The 14,296-nt window shown below is 61.0% G+C and overlaps 1 protein-coding gene across 2 annotated transcripts; it reads right to left on the bottom strand.

Annotated features, from left to right (window-relative positions):
• Positions 1-530: 530 nt before the first annotated feature.
• Positions 531-14,296, bottom strand: NRTN (neurturin). 2 transcript variants are annotated; one of them, XM_059388767.1, is made up of 3 exons: positions 14,192-14,296; positions 3,678-3,897; positions 531-1,129 (listed from the first exon to the last, which is right to left on the bottom strand). In XM_059388767.1, the coding sequence occupies exons 2-3, from the start codon at positions 3,844-3,846 to the stop codon at positions 705-707; spliced, it is 594 nt and encodes a 197-aa protein (XP_059244750.1). In that variant the 5' UTR covers positions 3,847-3,897; positions 14,192-14,296; the 3' UTR covers positions 531-704. The 2 variants fall into 2 exon arrangements, with proteins under 2 accessions (XP_059244750.1, XP_059244751.1); XM_059388768.1 differs by having other exon boundaries at positions 3,678-3,853.

Here is a 14,296-nt window from a genome sequence, read left to right as displayed (position 1 = left end):
TAGGCCCAGGACCTAGGTCCTTGGGGACGGCGCTCTGCCCTAGCAGGCACCGCTTTTGGGTTGGACGGGGCTGGCGCCTGCCCCAGACCTATCCCCACAGGGAGATGGGCAGCGCACATATATTTTTAGCTGGTGAAAGGAGATAGTGGCTCCGTGCGGGTAGACGGGGCCTGAGGAGGCCCTCGGGGGGGAGGGAGGCCTGGGTCCACCTAGACCTCAGGCTCCTCGTCTGCCATTTGGCTCCCTCCTCCCGTGCAGAAGCCCACCTTTGGGGGCGGTAGAAGCGGGACACGTCAGAAGGGACACAGGGACCTAAAGGCAAGTGGGATGGACGGCTCCCGTCGACGTTGTTCCCACGCACACCCCTTCCCAGGTGTCACCGCAGGGAAAGAACCCTCTGTAGGCCAAGGGCACGGTGGTACCCGGCCCGTCCCCCTTTGCCCAGTGGATCTGGTGCCCCGCCCCACCCCACGTAGGCTGGTGTCCCTCCGACAGGTGGGCTCCCCCGGAACGCGGAATCACACCCAAGCTCCAATTTCCACACTTTATCTCGGTGCAGTAACTGGACAGTCCGGAGGCCTGGAAGGCACCTGCTGCGCACGCGCAGTCCGTCGCCGCGGGCCTGGCCAGGCGGGGCGGGTGGGGGCGCCGCCGCGCGGGCGTAGAGGGGGAGGCCGCCGTCCCGCCGGCCCGGTGAGGTAGGCTCAGACGCAGGCACACTCGCGCGCCGACAGCTCGTGGACCGTGTGGTAGCGGCTGTGCGCGTCCAGGAAGGACACCTCGTCCTCGTAGGCCGTCGGGCGACAGCAGGGCTGCGCGCGCACCCGCTCCCGCCGGACGCGCCTCCGCTGGCGGAGCCGCCGCAGCCCCAGGTCGTACACGCGCGCGGCCGCCTCGCAGGCGCCTGCGCAGTAGCGGAACAGCACCGTCTCGTCCGACGCGTAGCCCAAGCCCAGCTCGCTCACGCGCACTTCGAGCTCGCGCAGCCCGCACGGCCGCGCCCCCGATCGCGCGCGCGCGCGTCTCCGCCGGGCCCCCGCCCGACGGTGCGGACGCGGGGATCTGCCGGCCCAGGGCGTCAGCTGGCGCAGCTCCACCGCGTCCGGGGCGCCCTGCAGCAGCGCTCGATCTGCGGGGAGAGACACAGAGCGGGGTGGGTCGGTGGGGAGCTGGGGGAGAGCTCCGACCATCGCCCTTCCCCTCCTTAAACAGCCCCTTTCTGGGCCCCGGGGGCCTTCGCGCACCCTCCCAAGGCCAAGTCTCAGCTCACGGCCACTTCTCAACATGGCCCCTAAACGGTCCCTGTCTGGGGGCCCTGCGGGATGCCTGAGCAGAAGCCCAGGCAGGGCCCCATGGCTCCCAACGGCCTTCTCTGGACCCAGCCCCTGTGTTGGGCACCGGCCCTTCCGCTGGGCTGTTAATGAGTCCCTAGCTCACTCTGTGGGGGCCCCACCCAACACCCGCACCCACCCCCCTCCGCTCCGTCGCGTGCTGGCACTCAGTGTCTCCGTGAACAGCACCACATCGGGCTGGGTGGGCTGTTCAGACGTGCAGACGACAACAGCAGCAGACACCGAGGCCTGGTGTGGGGACCGCGTGGGGAGGCAGCAAGGGGATAGCCCGGCTTCCCCCGTGTTACAGGTGAGACAACTGGCCACCCAATAGGGCAGAGACTGGCCCAAGGCCACAGCACTCGCAGGTGACAGAGTGAGAGAGACACGAGCACGGGCTTTTTCCGGCCTCCCTCGTGTGGCCAAGTTTGGCCCAGGTCCAATTCTCTGCGCTCCCACGGTGCCGGGAGGTGCCCGGAGTCACAGATTCCCAGGGCCCCGGAGCCTAAATTTATTTCCCAGGCGGCTGGGCTGCCCCAGTCCTCTGGAGAGCCTGGCAGGCATGCCAATGGCAGGTGGCACTGATAGTGGAAAGGCAGGCGGGGGCTCCCAGCCTCTGAGCAGGTAACAGGCATGCTTGTGGTTGGGAGAGGAGACCCTGAGTTTATCCCCTGCCTGGCAGCACCCTGGCTAGGGAGACCCTAGGGAGAGGGTGTGTCTGTTTCCGCAGGACGTCTCAGGAAGCAGACAGACCCTAATTGAGAGTCTTGCTCTGCCAGTTCCAGCCCTGTAAAACTTCAGGCAGGTGATGGCCCTGCTCTGTGCCTCACTTTCCCTGTCTGCTCAAGGAGCTCGGAGTATTCCGATCTGGCTGAGGCTGTGGCTCTGGAAAGTGGGGGTCAACTGAGCATGTTTCTAGTTCATGAAGCCCTCGGGGAGGACTGGGGTGGCCGGCGGCGTCTGCTCTGGGGTTAGGTTGGAGCCTACCTAACTTAGGGTGCCTACATTTCCACCCTGTAGTGTGCCCGCCCTTCAGGTATACATCCACACAGTTATTGTGGCGCGGTGGGAGGCGGGAAGGAGGCGGTTGCCAGATACAGTACAGATGCCCGGTTAAATTTGCATCTCAGATAAACAGTGAGAGCTCTCTTAGCCTATGTGTCCCTGCCTCCCTCCAGCAGGCCTGGCCACCTGCACAGCGTCTGAACACACCGAGATGAGACGAGCAACCGCCCCCCCCCCCCCCGAGCCCCACCCCGAGCTCCCACCGCCCCAAGCCAAGCCTGCAATTCCACCACCCGCGCATTGGGCTCAGGGGACTGGGCGGGGGAGTGGTGTCAGTGGCCACTCTCTTCTCTTAGTAGGACTTCGCCCAGGAACAGGCTGCCAGGTGGGCAACCCCCGCCCAGGGGCCGAGATCCTTCCCGGTGGGTGCATGAGATCCCACCGTCGGTGTCGCAGCCTCAGACTCCAAACACTAGGTTTTGGGGACCCCACCCGCGTCTCTGGAACTCAGGGTCTTGGGAAGGGCTTTGCTGCCCGCGGGAATAAGCGGAGGGCGGAAGTGGAGCCCGTGCCTCAGGCCGCCCTTGTCCATTGTAAGGACAAGAAAGGAGGATTGTGTGGGCCGGCAGGGCGGGCGCGGACTTGCCCACGAACCGCACGCGGTGCAACCCCGCGGGCGCCATGCACGCGCCGCGACCGCGCCCACACCTCAGCCGCCGGCGTGGCGCCCGCGTGGACACGCGCGCACTCACAGGAGGTCGGGACCCAGGCCCTTCCACCCCAACTCCGTCAGGTGGGCGGGGCAGGGGGCGGGCCCCAGGGAGGAGCGGGGATCACGGGCGCCAAGGCCACGCCCCTCGAAGGCGGCGGTTTTGTATCGCCACCCCAAGGCATTTCCCCTGCCCATTTCTCCCAACCTGTGTCTCTCTGTGTCTGAGCATGTGTTTCTGTTTCTCCGCCCATTTCTACGTCTCTCGGGGTTTCCCCCTCCCCTTGGTCCTTGTCCACTGGGCAGTTCCTTGGGGTCTCGGGTCCGGCCTTCTGGTACCTGCATCCCGTGCAGCGCATGGGAGCTCCCCCATATCAGAGGTTGGATGCCCCAGTCTAATCTCCATCCGGACCCCTGGCCCCTCAAGACTAGAACCTAATTCCTTGTGACAGCTGAGCCCAGAGACCCCCAGCTCCCAGCAACCCCTCCACCACCACCCCTGCCAGCACCTTGGGGCAATTTGCACCCTCCCCACCCCATCTAAATTAAGCCTCTTTGGCCCCTAAATAGAGTTCCACCACGATGGCCGCCTCCCTATCAGGGCAGCTGACCTAAGTCGGGGACCCCCTTACACTGGGCCAGGCGGGCGATCCGGGCGTCCAGGGTGCGAGGTGGGCGGCGTAGTGGCGTCAGTGCGGGTCCCAGGCGGTGGCTGAGGAGCAGGCCGTCCCGACACATCCAGATGGAGAGCACCGAGCTGCAGAGCACCGAGGCCAAGGCTGCCGCCTTCCAGCGCTGCATCCTCGGCCTGCGGGCACGTGATGGTCAGCCCCACGGCCTCCGTCTGTCTGTCTGTCAGTCAGGCAACAAACGGAAACAGAGAGCTGGGCCAGGCGCCGGGAACACGGTGGGGCCCCTGATTTCCAGCCACTTCTGCTTAATGATCAGTAATAACATAGACACGACTCATCAAGGAACCACTGAACCAGCTTGTGAAAAATGCTCCCCAGGAAAGCGGTGGGCACTGTGCCAGGAGTAGCAGGGCAACCGCCCCCATCTGGGGTGCCACAGTGCTTTCCTGAGCATTGACGAAAGCTGAGGCTTGAACAACCAAGGTAGGAGTCCGCCAGGCACAAGAGAATGGCATCTCATGCAGGCGGGAAGAGCCAGTACAAAGGTCCTGAGGCTGAACCAAAGTTGGCCAGTGCAGCCAGGAGGCTGGAGCCCAGGGAGCCTGGAGGGGAGACTGGAAGGAGGTGAGGGTGCTCCCAGCAGGGGGCACTGTGGGACTGGGGGGTGTGGAGAACAGAATGTGCTCTAATGTGTTCCTGACATTGGGGTCCTCCAGAGTACCTCCCTCCCCTCTCCGAGCCTGAGTTTCCCCTCCAGACAGATGAAACTACTGCCCAGGAACAGGTGTCCATGGACCTAAGCTGCACTTGACCCACCCACCCGCAGGCCTTTGCACAAGCCCCTCCTCCCACCCAGCACAGTCTCTTCTCCTCCTCGCCACTCCCAACCCCCTCTGAGTCTCAGCTTGGACAGCGACTCCCCCAGGAAGCCCTCTCTGGCTGCTCTCACCCGCGCCCGCCCCCCCACCCCCTGCCCCGGGTCGGAGCAGGTGTGCACCCCCAGTAGCTCCAGCCTTCCCGCGTGTTTCACGGATGACTCAGTGCTGGGCCCGTCCAGCCCCGGCGCCCTGAGTGCACACAGTAGGTGTTTCCGGAGGCCTGCGCATTCCCGCCCACCCGGGCCAGAGCTTCTCCCCGCCGCTGGGCGGCCCCCAACCCGGGTTTACATTCCCAGGCCTGGCAGCCTGGTGGCGGCCCGCGCGGGGCCTGGCGGCCCGCCCGGTGTAAACATTTAGACGGAGCGCTGAAAGCCGCGCTGGAGGCCGGTCAGCGCCTGGGCTGGGCTGTGGGGTGCCGGGCGCCCCCACGCGCGCACCTCGGGCCGCTCAGGCTGCTGGCCCCTGCGCGGAGCCGGCATTTGCGTGCGATTTGCATTTCAGTCTGGCCTGGACCCCGCAAGGGCAGGCTGGGCTCAGGGGGTCTGGAACCGCCTCTCCATGCCTCCTCCCAACCCGGCACCTCCGCCCCACGGAATCGCTGGCGCGGGACCTACAGCCGCTAGACAGTAGCAAGGCACATGTATTATGCACCTGCTGTGTACCAGAGCCGGTGCTGAGCCCACCTAGGAGGCATGGTGAGCTCCACTTACAGCTGGGGAAAGGCGGCACACAGCAGGTAGGGCTTAGGCAAGGGCACAGCTAGAAAAGCATCTGGGATTGGAATCTGCCTTCTTGGGTGGGACACACACATGGGGGCTTTGCGGGGCTGGGCTTGGTCCTGGATGCCCGATGCCTGTGGAGTCCCCTGAGGACTCGGCTGCCCTGCTCGGTGGTGTGTGGATCGGGTGTGGGGGAGGAACAGTGGTGGCCCCTGTGGCTGGAACAGAGTGAGGGGGGTGGAGGGGGGAGGAGGGTAGCCGGGGAGGGGCCCGCGGCTGGTCTGGCAGGGCCTTGGTGGCCACGGGGGGCACATCTCATTGTCAGGCTGGTGCAGCAAGCAGAGGGCAGCCTGGAAGTTGTCAGGTGCCCCAACCCACCCCCTGGCCTGAAGGAGCATCTGCTTTATGCTTTGGGGCCATAAAGCCCTCTCTGCACGCCCAGCACCCCGCGTGCTCTCACGCACGTCCTGCCGTGGTGTGCCTCCGTTTCCCTGTTAGGCTGGCACGACAGCCCCGCCCGGTGCCAGGCTCTGGTCCTGTGTTTCTGCGGAGGCCTTCCTGGGGGGGTTGCTGAGAGGCTGGATGGGCCCGGAGACAGCCTGGCCCCCAGAGCCCCCGGTGTCCTTGGAGCTGCGGACCCCCCGGAGCTCTGCTGGGGGGCAGGAAAGCAGAGGGCCAAGGGTGGAGGGGGCCCGGTGGGTGCGGCTGATAAGCATCTGTTAACAATGGGCCTTTCAGGAAGGGGGTCACCCAACTGGTTTGTGTCTGGCGCGGCCCTGACACACGGAGGTGCTGCGCGTGTGGCCGAGGGCTCGGGGAGGGGGCCCGCTGTGCACCATCCGTGTGTCTGGGTCCCTGAGGCTCCTGGTCCCGGGTAGGTGGGCTCACAGCACACATGGGGGCTCACAATCACTCCCACTCGGCCTTCTTGTCCTCGGTCACGCACCTGGGTGCTCTCACTCCCGTGCACTCCCAGACGCTCCTGCACGCAGACCCTGAGACACGCTGTTGCTTGCACACTCCGACACCGGCCCACTTACACTCCCTGCGTTTGTGCTCACCAACTCCTTCCAGCAGGGTGGGGCTCACACACGCAGGTGTTTTCACGCGCACACGGGCATTTTCACTCATGTTGGAAACAGATGGCCGTGCCCTCACACTCACATGGCTGGTGTCTCACTCGTCCATCCGAACGGGAGCACACTCACGCCCAAGGGCATTGTCACGCACACTCCCGACATTATTCCACTCCCGGAAGTTTTCACACTCACCCCCTCAAGGAAGGTTACACTGACAGACACAGACACAGTCACGAACGAGGGCATGCATACTCATATCTTCCAACACGATCACACTCACTTATTGGAACACAGTCGCGCATTCAACCATTCTCACACGCCATATCACTACCTCACTCACATCCTAGTGTCCTGCACTCAGAAGCTTGGGCGTTCACACTGAGGCATGTTAACGCTCACACTCACGTGTTATGGCAGCCTTTTTTACCTGCTAGTGTAATTCACGCTCACACATGGTCACACTTGGGCAGTTTCCACCACACTCGTAGGTTATCGTGTTTGAATACAGCTCTGTTCACACACTAGCATGTGCGCACACTTGGGCACTCGGACACAGCACAGACCGGCTGCTCTTGTCCTCCGGAGCTCTCACCCTCCCGGCCCCTCGGGTGTTCTTAGCCTCTTGCACACCTGGGAGCCCTTACACAAGCGTTTTCACACTCTCAAGAACAACACACATGGTCTCTGGCACATTGGCCCAGAGAACAGCAGGTCTGGCCATGCAGGCATGTCGCCCCCCGAGCCCTCCCCTGAGCACTCAACCTGTGCACACTCAGGGACACACACCTACAGGCGTGGGGTGTCCCACATTGTTTGCACGCTTGGCCTAGGACCGAACTGGGCTCGCCACCTGCTTGCCTCTGCCATTCTCACTTCGTGCCCACAAGCTCATACGCATGGGGACATGGGGACACACTGGTCCAGGGCCTCCCTCGCTGCTCAGACAGGGCCTGGCCCTGGTGTCCTCTCAACTCTCAGAAAATGTCTGGACCCTGGAGAATCCTCACTGCCCAGGGAAGGGAGCCCACCCATTTCTTGGGGTCCCTGACAGTCTGAACTCCAGAAAGTCGGATCCGGGAAGACCTTACTTCCAGCTGGAGGCCACAGAGCGCCCAGGGCTGGGACGCGGCCCAGAGAGGGGTGATGAGTAACCCAGAGTCACACAGCCAGGCGAGCCCTTCCTATCTTCCAAGGAACAGACAGTCAGGGTGAGGGTGTGTGTGTGTGGGTGTTTCTGGAACCTTTCCTTGGTAGTGCCAAGAAACTCTGCTCATTATCCTGGTGCCCAGGCAACGCCCTAAGGCTCCACCTTTCCACGGAGCCTCCCAGGAGACACAGGCCAGGCATTCCTGTTCTCGAGGTCAACAGCCTCCTTCCTGCAGAGCTCCTGGCCTCAGGGAGGCACTGGTTTCTTGCTCATTCCCAGGGAGAAGAAGGATGGGCGAAGGCACTTCTTTCTGTCCACTCGTCTCTCTAGTCTGAGGGAGGTCTTGAATCCGGGCCTCTCCCCATCTGGTAAACTCCTACTCATCCTTCAGAGCCCTAGCTCCTATGGAACCTCCTCCAGGAAGCCTTCCTGGCTTCCCATCTTGGATCCCCAGCTGTGGGTCCCTCCCTCTTACCTAGCCCCACTGGCATAGTGTTTGGACCCACATCTGTCTTTTCTGGACTGGGGGACTTTTGAGGGCTAGCCTGGCCTGGGTCCTTTTAAGGCACGGGCAGGCGTCAAGAATTCTGTTCACAAAGGTATGAGCTTGAGCGCCTGGGGGGCTCAGTCGGTCATGCGTCTGCCTTCAGCTCAGGGCATGATCCCAGGGTCCTGGGACTGAGCCCACATCGGGCTCCGTGCTCAGCAAGAAGCCTGCTTCTCCCTCTGCCTCTGCCTGCCACTCCTCCCGCTTCTGCACTCGCTCTCTCTTTCTCTCTGTGTCAGATAAATAAATAAAAACTTAAAAAAAAAAAAAAAAAAAAAAAAAAAAAGGGTGTGCTGCGGCTCCTTGGCTTCCGTACTTGAGCCCCTGTGGGGTCTCCTTCCGCATACACCTTCTCCTTCGCCACCGCACTCCTGGACACCTCCTGGGCCTTCCTAGAGGGGATCTCCCTGAAGGGTGCTGCCCAGCCCCGTGGGAACTCGAGGGAGGACACGGAGGAGCTGGACCGGCGGCTGGTGGGGCCGCTGTCACCGCCCGCGGGCAGAGTGAGCCAGGCCCCGAAGCGCTGCGTGTGCCCCTGCGGGTGAGCGGGTGTGCGCGTGAGGAAGGGCTTGTGTCTGAGCCCCACGGCACCCGGCTCCAGATGGCTGCCTTAGGATCCCTGCTCTGCCTCTTCCTTGCTGGATGACTCAGGGCAAGCCCCTCCCTCTCTCTGGAGCCTCAGTTTCCCCCTCCGCACAGCGAGCTGCCTGGGACACCTCTGCTCTCATCGGGAGGGCCAGCTCCTGCATTCAGGGCAGACCTGCGGGCCTGGCCGGTGGCAGCAGCGGGCCGGCCCCGGCCTCCGCCCCCGGAGCTGACAGCAAGGGGGCTCCCTGCTCCTCTCCTTCCCCCTAAAAGGCCCCTGCAAGTTCCCGTGGTGGGGAAACTGAGGTCGCAGGAGGGGCAGGACTTGGCCTCCGTCGAGGCAAGACTCAATGGTCCCTGCAAAAGAAGAACCAAATTCCACAGCTCACAAAAATGTGCCCCCTCCCTGGGAGGCCCCAGGGCCCAGCCCCGCCCCATGGTGGAGATGGGGAGGCCAGGGCAGCCTCGAGCCGGCGACACACATCTGGGGGTAAACCAGGAACATCTGGCTAGCGCAGCTGGTTCCGATGCCGCGTCTGCAGGGGCCTCATGGGGGTGGGGGGAAGCAGTTACAAACACCCCCAGCCAACCTTCCGTGCCTAGCTGGAGGTGGGGGCCCAGCCTCTCGCCTTTTCCCCACCCAGAAGCTCTCTGTTGCCCACTTGCTAGAACCATCACTGGCTCCCTGCCTTTTTTTTTTTTTTTTTTTTTTGGATTGATTGATTTGAGATTGATTTTTTGATTTGATGGATTTGAGAATCAATCTGAGCTCCTGAGCTTCCATGAAGGGGCTCCAGGTGTGTCTTCACCAGAGGGAAGCCGAGAGAGGCACAGACAGAGTGACGTCTGGGGTGGGGGGGTGGGACTGTGCTGATCGCCCTGTGACAATAATAGCAGCAAAAAATAAATAAAACTAAAACTAATAGCTCACACTAGCACCAGCGCACACCGTACTGGTGCTGTTCTAAGCACTTTACACAGAATAATTCACAGCAAAGTATGGACTATTTTATCTCCATTCTGGGGGTGGGAAAACAGGTCCAAGAAGTGACAATTATTTGCTCAAGATCAAACAGAATAGAGTGTAAGTGGCCAAGCTGGGACTGGAACAGATAGTCAGGTGAACTCCTACTCATCCCTCAGAGTCCCAGCCCCAATACCCCCTCCACATTCTTAATCATGGTACCGCATGGCCTCTCTAATAGCAACAATAATAACATTAACGCCCCCACCACGCAGGCTATTATGTTTACTTAGTGTCAAGTACTGTGCTAAGTGCTTTCCACAGGTTTAATGGTCCCCACAGTCCCTGGAAAAGATGTCGTTTCCCCGCACACAGCTAGTTGAGCATCTGACTCCTGATTTCGGCTCAGGCTCTGCACTCAGTGGGGACTCTGCGAGAGTCTCTGCCTCTCCTCCTGTCCCTCCTTCCCCACTCGTCCCCATGAATGTGCGCTCTCTCTCTCTCTCTCTCTAAATATAGACAAATAAAATCTTAAAAAAAAAAATAAAGAAAAGAAAAGGCAAGGAAAAGAAAAGAAAAAAAGTGCCAAACTGAGGTTGAACCTGGGTCTCACTCCAAACGTGTTCTCTCAAATGCCTCCACAGTCCCTGGGTCCTGGTGGCCAGGGCCATGGGGAGGGGGTGGCGAGCAGCGGGTGGGCACCATAGGTCCTGCTATCTGGGAGAAAGGGGGGCTGATATCCATGGAAATAAGAGGTTTTCTCGACGACCCGTAGCAGAGCAGAGCCAGCAAGTAAATAAAGTGTCCACATGGCAGCAAGCCCCGTGTGCCAGGCTGAGTTCTGCCCCCAACACACCAGATCAACACTTACTGAGCGCCTACTGTGCGCTGGGCCAGGCAGGGAACCGAGGCTAACCTGCGCCCCACCCCCGCCAAGCCTCCCGTCCAGTCAGGGAGGTGGAGAAGGAAGAAGAAATGAATAAGGTAGCTTAGATGTTGGCAGTAGGGTAACAAAACAGAACACAGGGAAGTCATAGTGACTGGGGGAGACTTTGGGGGTGAGCAGCCAGGGGGGCTTCTTAGAGGAGGCCGTCTTGCAGCTGAGACCAAGTGAAGATTTGGAGAGAGTGTTCTAGGTGGAGGAGTTGCAGGAGCAAATGGATTTTGGGGTCAGTGCGGGGAGACGAGGTAGGGGAGACAGAGGGCCATGGGACCTGCATGGTCAGCTCTCCAATCCACCCCCCCCCAACCACCACCAGTGCCTGGAATTCTCATCCTGAACCTGCTGCCACGCGGGGCATGTTCTCAGGGAGACTGGGCTGGGGAGTGTGGGGGACGGGCAGGGCCACCAGCTTTTCTGGCCCAGCCCTCATGGGCTGGCCTGTAAAGTTCTCACCTTGACCGTACGTAGCAGGCTGGTCTGCCTAGCCAGGCTGGCCTGGGGCGGGCCTCGCAGGCATCTGGGGCGAGCAGGAGGGGGCTCCCTGGGGGGGGGTGGATAACAGGATCAGCCTAATTAAGCCTGGCATGGGTAAGCAGCTGGTGTGGGGCCGGCGGGTGGCACAAGAGACTTGGGTCCTCTGGGAGTAGCCAGCAGGACACCGCGCAAAGCTGGCCATCGGACAGAGGGGGAACAGAGGCACAGAACCTGGGCCTGACTCAAACCCTACCATTGGTTTCCTGGGAACCTGGGAACCCAAGTCATCTCTTCTACCTCCCCAAGTACAAATTCTGCACTTGGTCCTCAACACATTGAGCTTTTTAGGCACGCTCTCTCGGGTGTCGGTCCCCAAAGCTGGGAAGTGAGACTACCTACTGCAAACGCGAGCCCCTTGTCTGATTTCTTCCAGGACCGACCTGAAGCCTGGTTCCCCTTGGATTTGGAGAAGCTCTTTCCTCTCCTGAACACCTTTGCTGAAGCGCCCCATTCTCCCCTCAGGCTTCCTTTGTAGCTGTTACCTCCCCTGAAAGTAACCTCGCCTGAAAATAACTTCCCACAAATATTTGTTGGTCAGTGAATGGTGTGGCCGTTGGGGTCAGGGCTCCTGGGCTTTGTCCTCCAAGGAAGACAGACTTGGACCCAGGGTGGGGCCCCGTGTGGGGAACAAAGTGTCTACATGAGGGTAGTAGGGTCGGAGGAGATTTCCTGGGAAAGGGGATTGAGAGGATGGGGCCGTGAAGGATGAGTAGGAGTTTCTAAGTAGGAAATGAGAAGTCATTCCGGGTAGCAGGAACTGCACATGCAAAGATCTGGCTGGCTGGCTTGGAAACCTCTCTTCCACTCCCTCACCCACCCCCAGGTGTGTCAGGCACCAGGCCCATCTTATCCTGTACTTTGTCCTAGCACAGAGCTTGGCACACAATAGCTTGATGCTTAGAAAATATATGGGACAAGAAGGAAAGATCCCTCCGGCTCACACAGTCTCAGTTTTCTCAGCTGCAAACTGGGGAGAACCAGCCTCCTGCCGGGCCTGCCCAATGCTTACCTGGTGCTCACTAAGCAGAGGGAAAACCCCATCTGCCCGCCCCTCCTCTATCTCCCCATGTGGGCCTCGCCCCAGAGGTCCAGACTCCTCTGTCCTACCTTGGGGACCAGGAAAGATGTAGCTGCATTGGAATTTACAGTCTCAGCAAAGAACTCTGGGCCCAGTGATACCAGATGCATTAAAGACCCATTCCTCTCTGCTCTGTGTTTCCAGCCCTAACTTCTAGAAATCTGGCCCTGAATGCCCCAGCCCGGTTTTTCCTGGGCCAACCTCTCGGAACGGTCTCTCCCTCCCATATTCATCCAGACACTGGATTCTCCAAAACCAGTTGTGTTTTTACCTGCCTCCAGATCTCTGAATGTGCAGTTCCTGCTACCTGGAATGCCCTTTCTTTTCCCACTTAGAAAACTCCTATTCATCCTTCACAGCCCCAGCCCCAATGCCCCTCCTCCAGAAAGTCTCCCTTGATCATCTTACCGTGAGGTAGACCCTTTGCTCCTCACTCTGGGCTCCACTCTGGGCTCCACCCTGGGTCTGTCTTCCCTGAAGGACAAGGCCCTTGAGCCTGGATACCAACAGTCAGCCACACCATCACCATCCAGCAAACATTCATGGGAACAATCTCTCGATTGTGTCCTTGTGCCAGGCTGCAAACTCGTTCCTTCTCCTGCCCAGATTCTTGAAAGCTGTATCCTCTGCTTGTTTCCCAGAAGACTGAGGTCTGAAATCTGAGGGATAGTCCCGATGGTGGAATTTCAGCCAGGTGCCCTGCCGCTGGGGGGCTGCTGCTCTTTCCTGCACGGCTAGAACTAGCTCTTTGTAGCTCGCCACTAGGAGTAGTCTACAAGGCCCAGGGGTGGCTTTGGAACCCTGAACTTCAGGAGTCCTTGGATGAAGGGAATGTGGAGGGGTGTCCAAAGGGCCCCAAGGCAAGGGGGCTGGTGGCGGAGGGGGGGATGGGTAGGGGGGACTGGCAAAGCTAGAAGTCTTCCCTCCACTGACATCCGCCTAGACCAGTCACGCCCCACTGGGGTTTCCTCAGCCTGGGGCACTTGAAGACAGACAAAGAGTGACATGGAACACACAGAGAAGGATTGAGCAGAGAGAGGGCAGGGCAGGAAGGCAGGAGTGAAGAAAGTCAGGAGTCTGGCCTCCAGCAAACGCCTCCCTCCCAGGACCATGGCCATGCTCCCCAGATCTGGGTTGGGGTCCCAGACTTGCAGATAACCACAAGCCCAGAGCCCAGCCAGTGACACCATGATATATACAGTTACTTCTTGGGGGAAGGAGTAGTGGTGCCACCAAGTCCTGGGAGTGGCCGTTTCTCTCTCCAGTCCCACCCCAAATCTGCCCCCGTCTGTATCCACCGCTGCCTAATGACTCCTAACCCACACGCTGCACCTTCTGGGAGAATTCCGAGACTATCCTGAGCAAGAGATGCCTTTTTTAAAAAGCAGGAGGCACAGCCCCCTCTCCTTCAAATACACTCTTCGCCCTTAAGGGACTACCCTCCCCCCAAAAAGGGTTTCGCGCCCTCTTGTGGCTGAACAGGCGGCTCCCAGAGCCGAGAGAGCCGGGCCCTTACCGGAGGACACCGTGTCCCCGGAGGCGGCGGCGGCTGGAACGCGCCACTGACAGATGTTTACTTCTGCGCGCAGCTGGGCCGCGACGGCAGCTCCCCCGGCTGGGGTCTGCGGATCCGAATGTCCCCCACAGCCCCTTGTACACCACAAGGCAGCGCGTGTGTCTGGGTCTCGCCCTCCTGGAGGCTGGGGAGGGGATTCAGGCTGCCCCCGCTTCCACCCTGTTCAGACGCACACTTGGGGGGGTCCAAGGAGGCAGAGGCGCGCCCGCCCCGTCGGACAAGGACCCTGGCCAGATCCTGGCTTGGAGAGGCGCCGAAGATCGCCCTGCCCACCTCTGCCCCCCCCTGCCATGCGCGGACCTGTCGCCCCCTAGACCACACCTTCATACACATGCCGGTTCTTGGCTAGGGGAGGGAAGCTACCGGTCTATCCGGAGCCCCTGGTAGCCCCCAGATCCCCGTCCACGGAGCTGGTCCTCCCCCAGCGCCGATCCCCTACGGGTCCCCAGCCTGCCCTTGCTTACCTGCTCGGGGTGCCCGACTACCCGTCAGTGGTGGCCGCGCCTGCCGCCCGCGCCGACCCCAGCCCCTGCCCCTGCCGCCGCGACCGCCATCCGGGCCGCCTGGGC

Source organism: Mustela nigripes, chromosome 2 (assembly GCF_022355385.1).
Source record: "Mustela nigripes isolate SB6536 chromosome 2, MUSNIG.SB6536, whole genome shotgun sequence".
NCBI classification, from domain to species: Eukaryota; Metazoa; Chordata; class Mammalia; order Carnivora; family Mustelidae; genus Mustela; species Mustela nigripes.
This window is presented reverse-complemented; position numbering and strand designations above follow the sequence as displayed.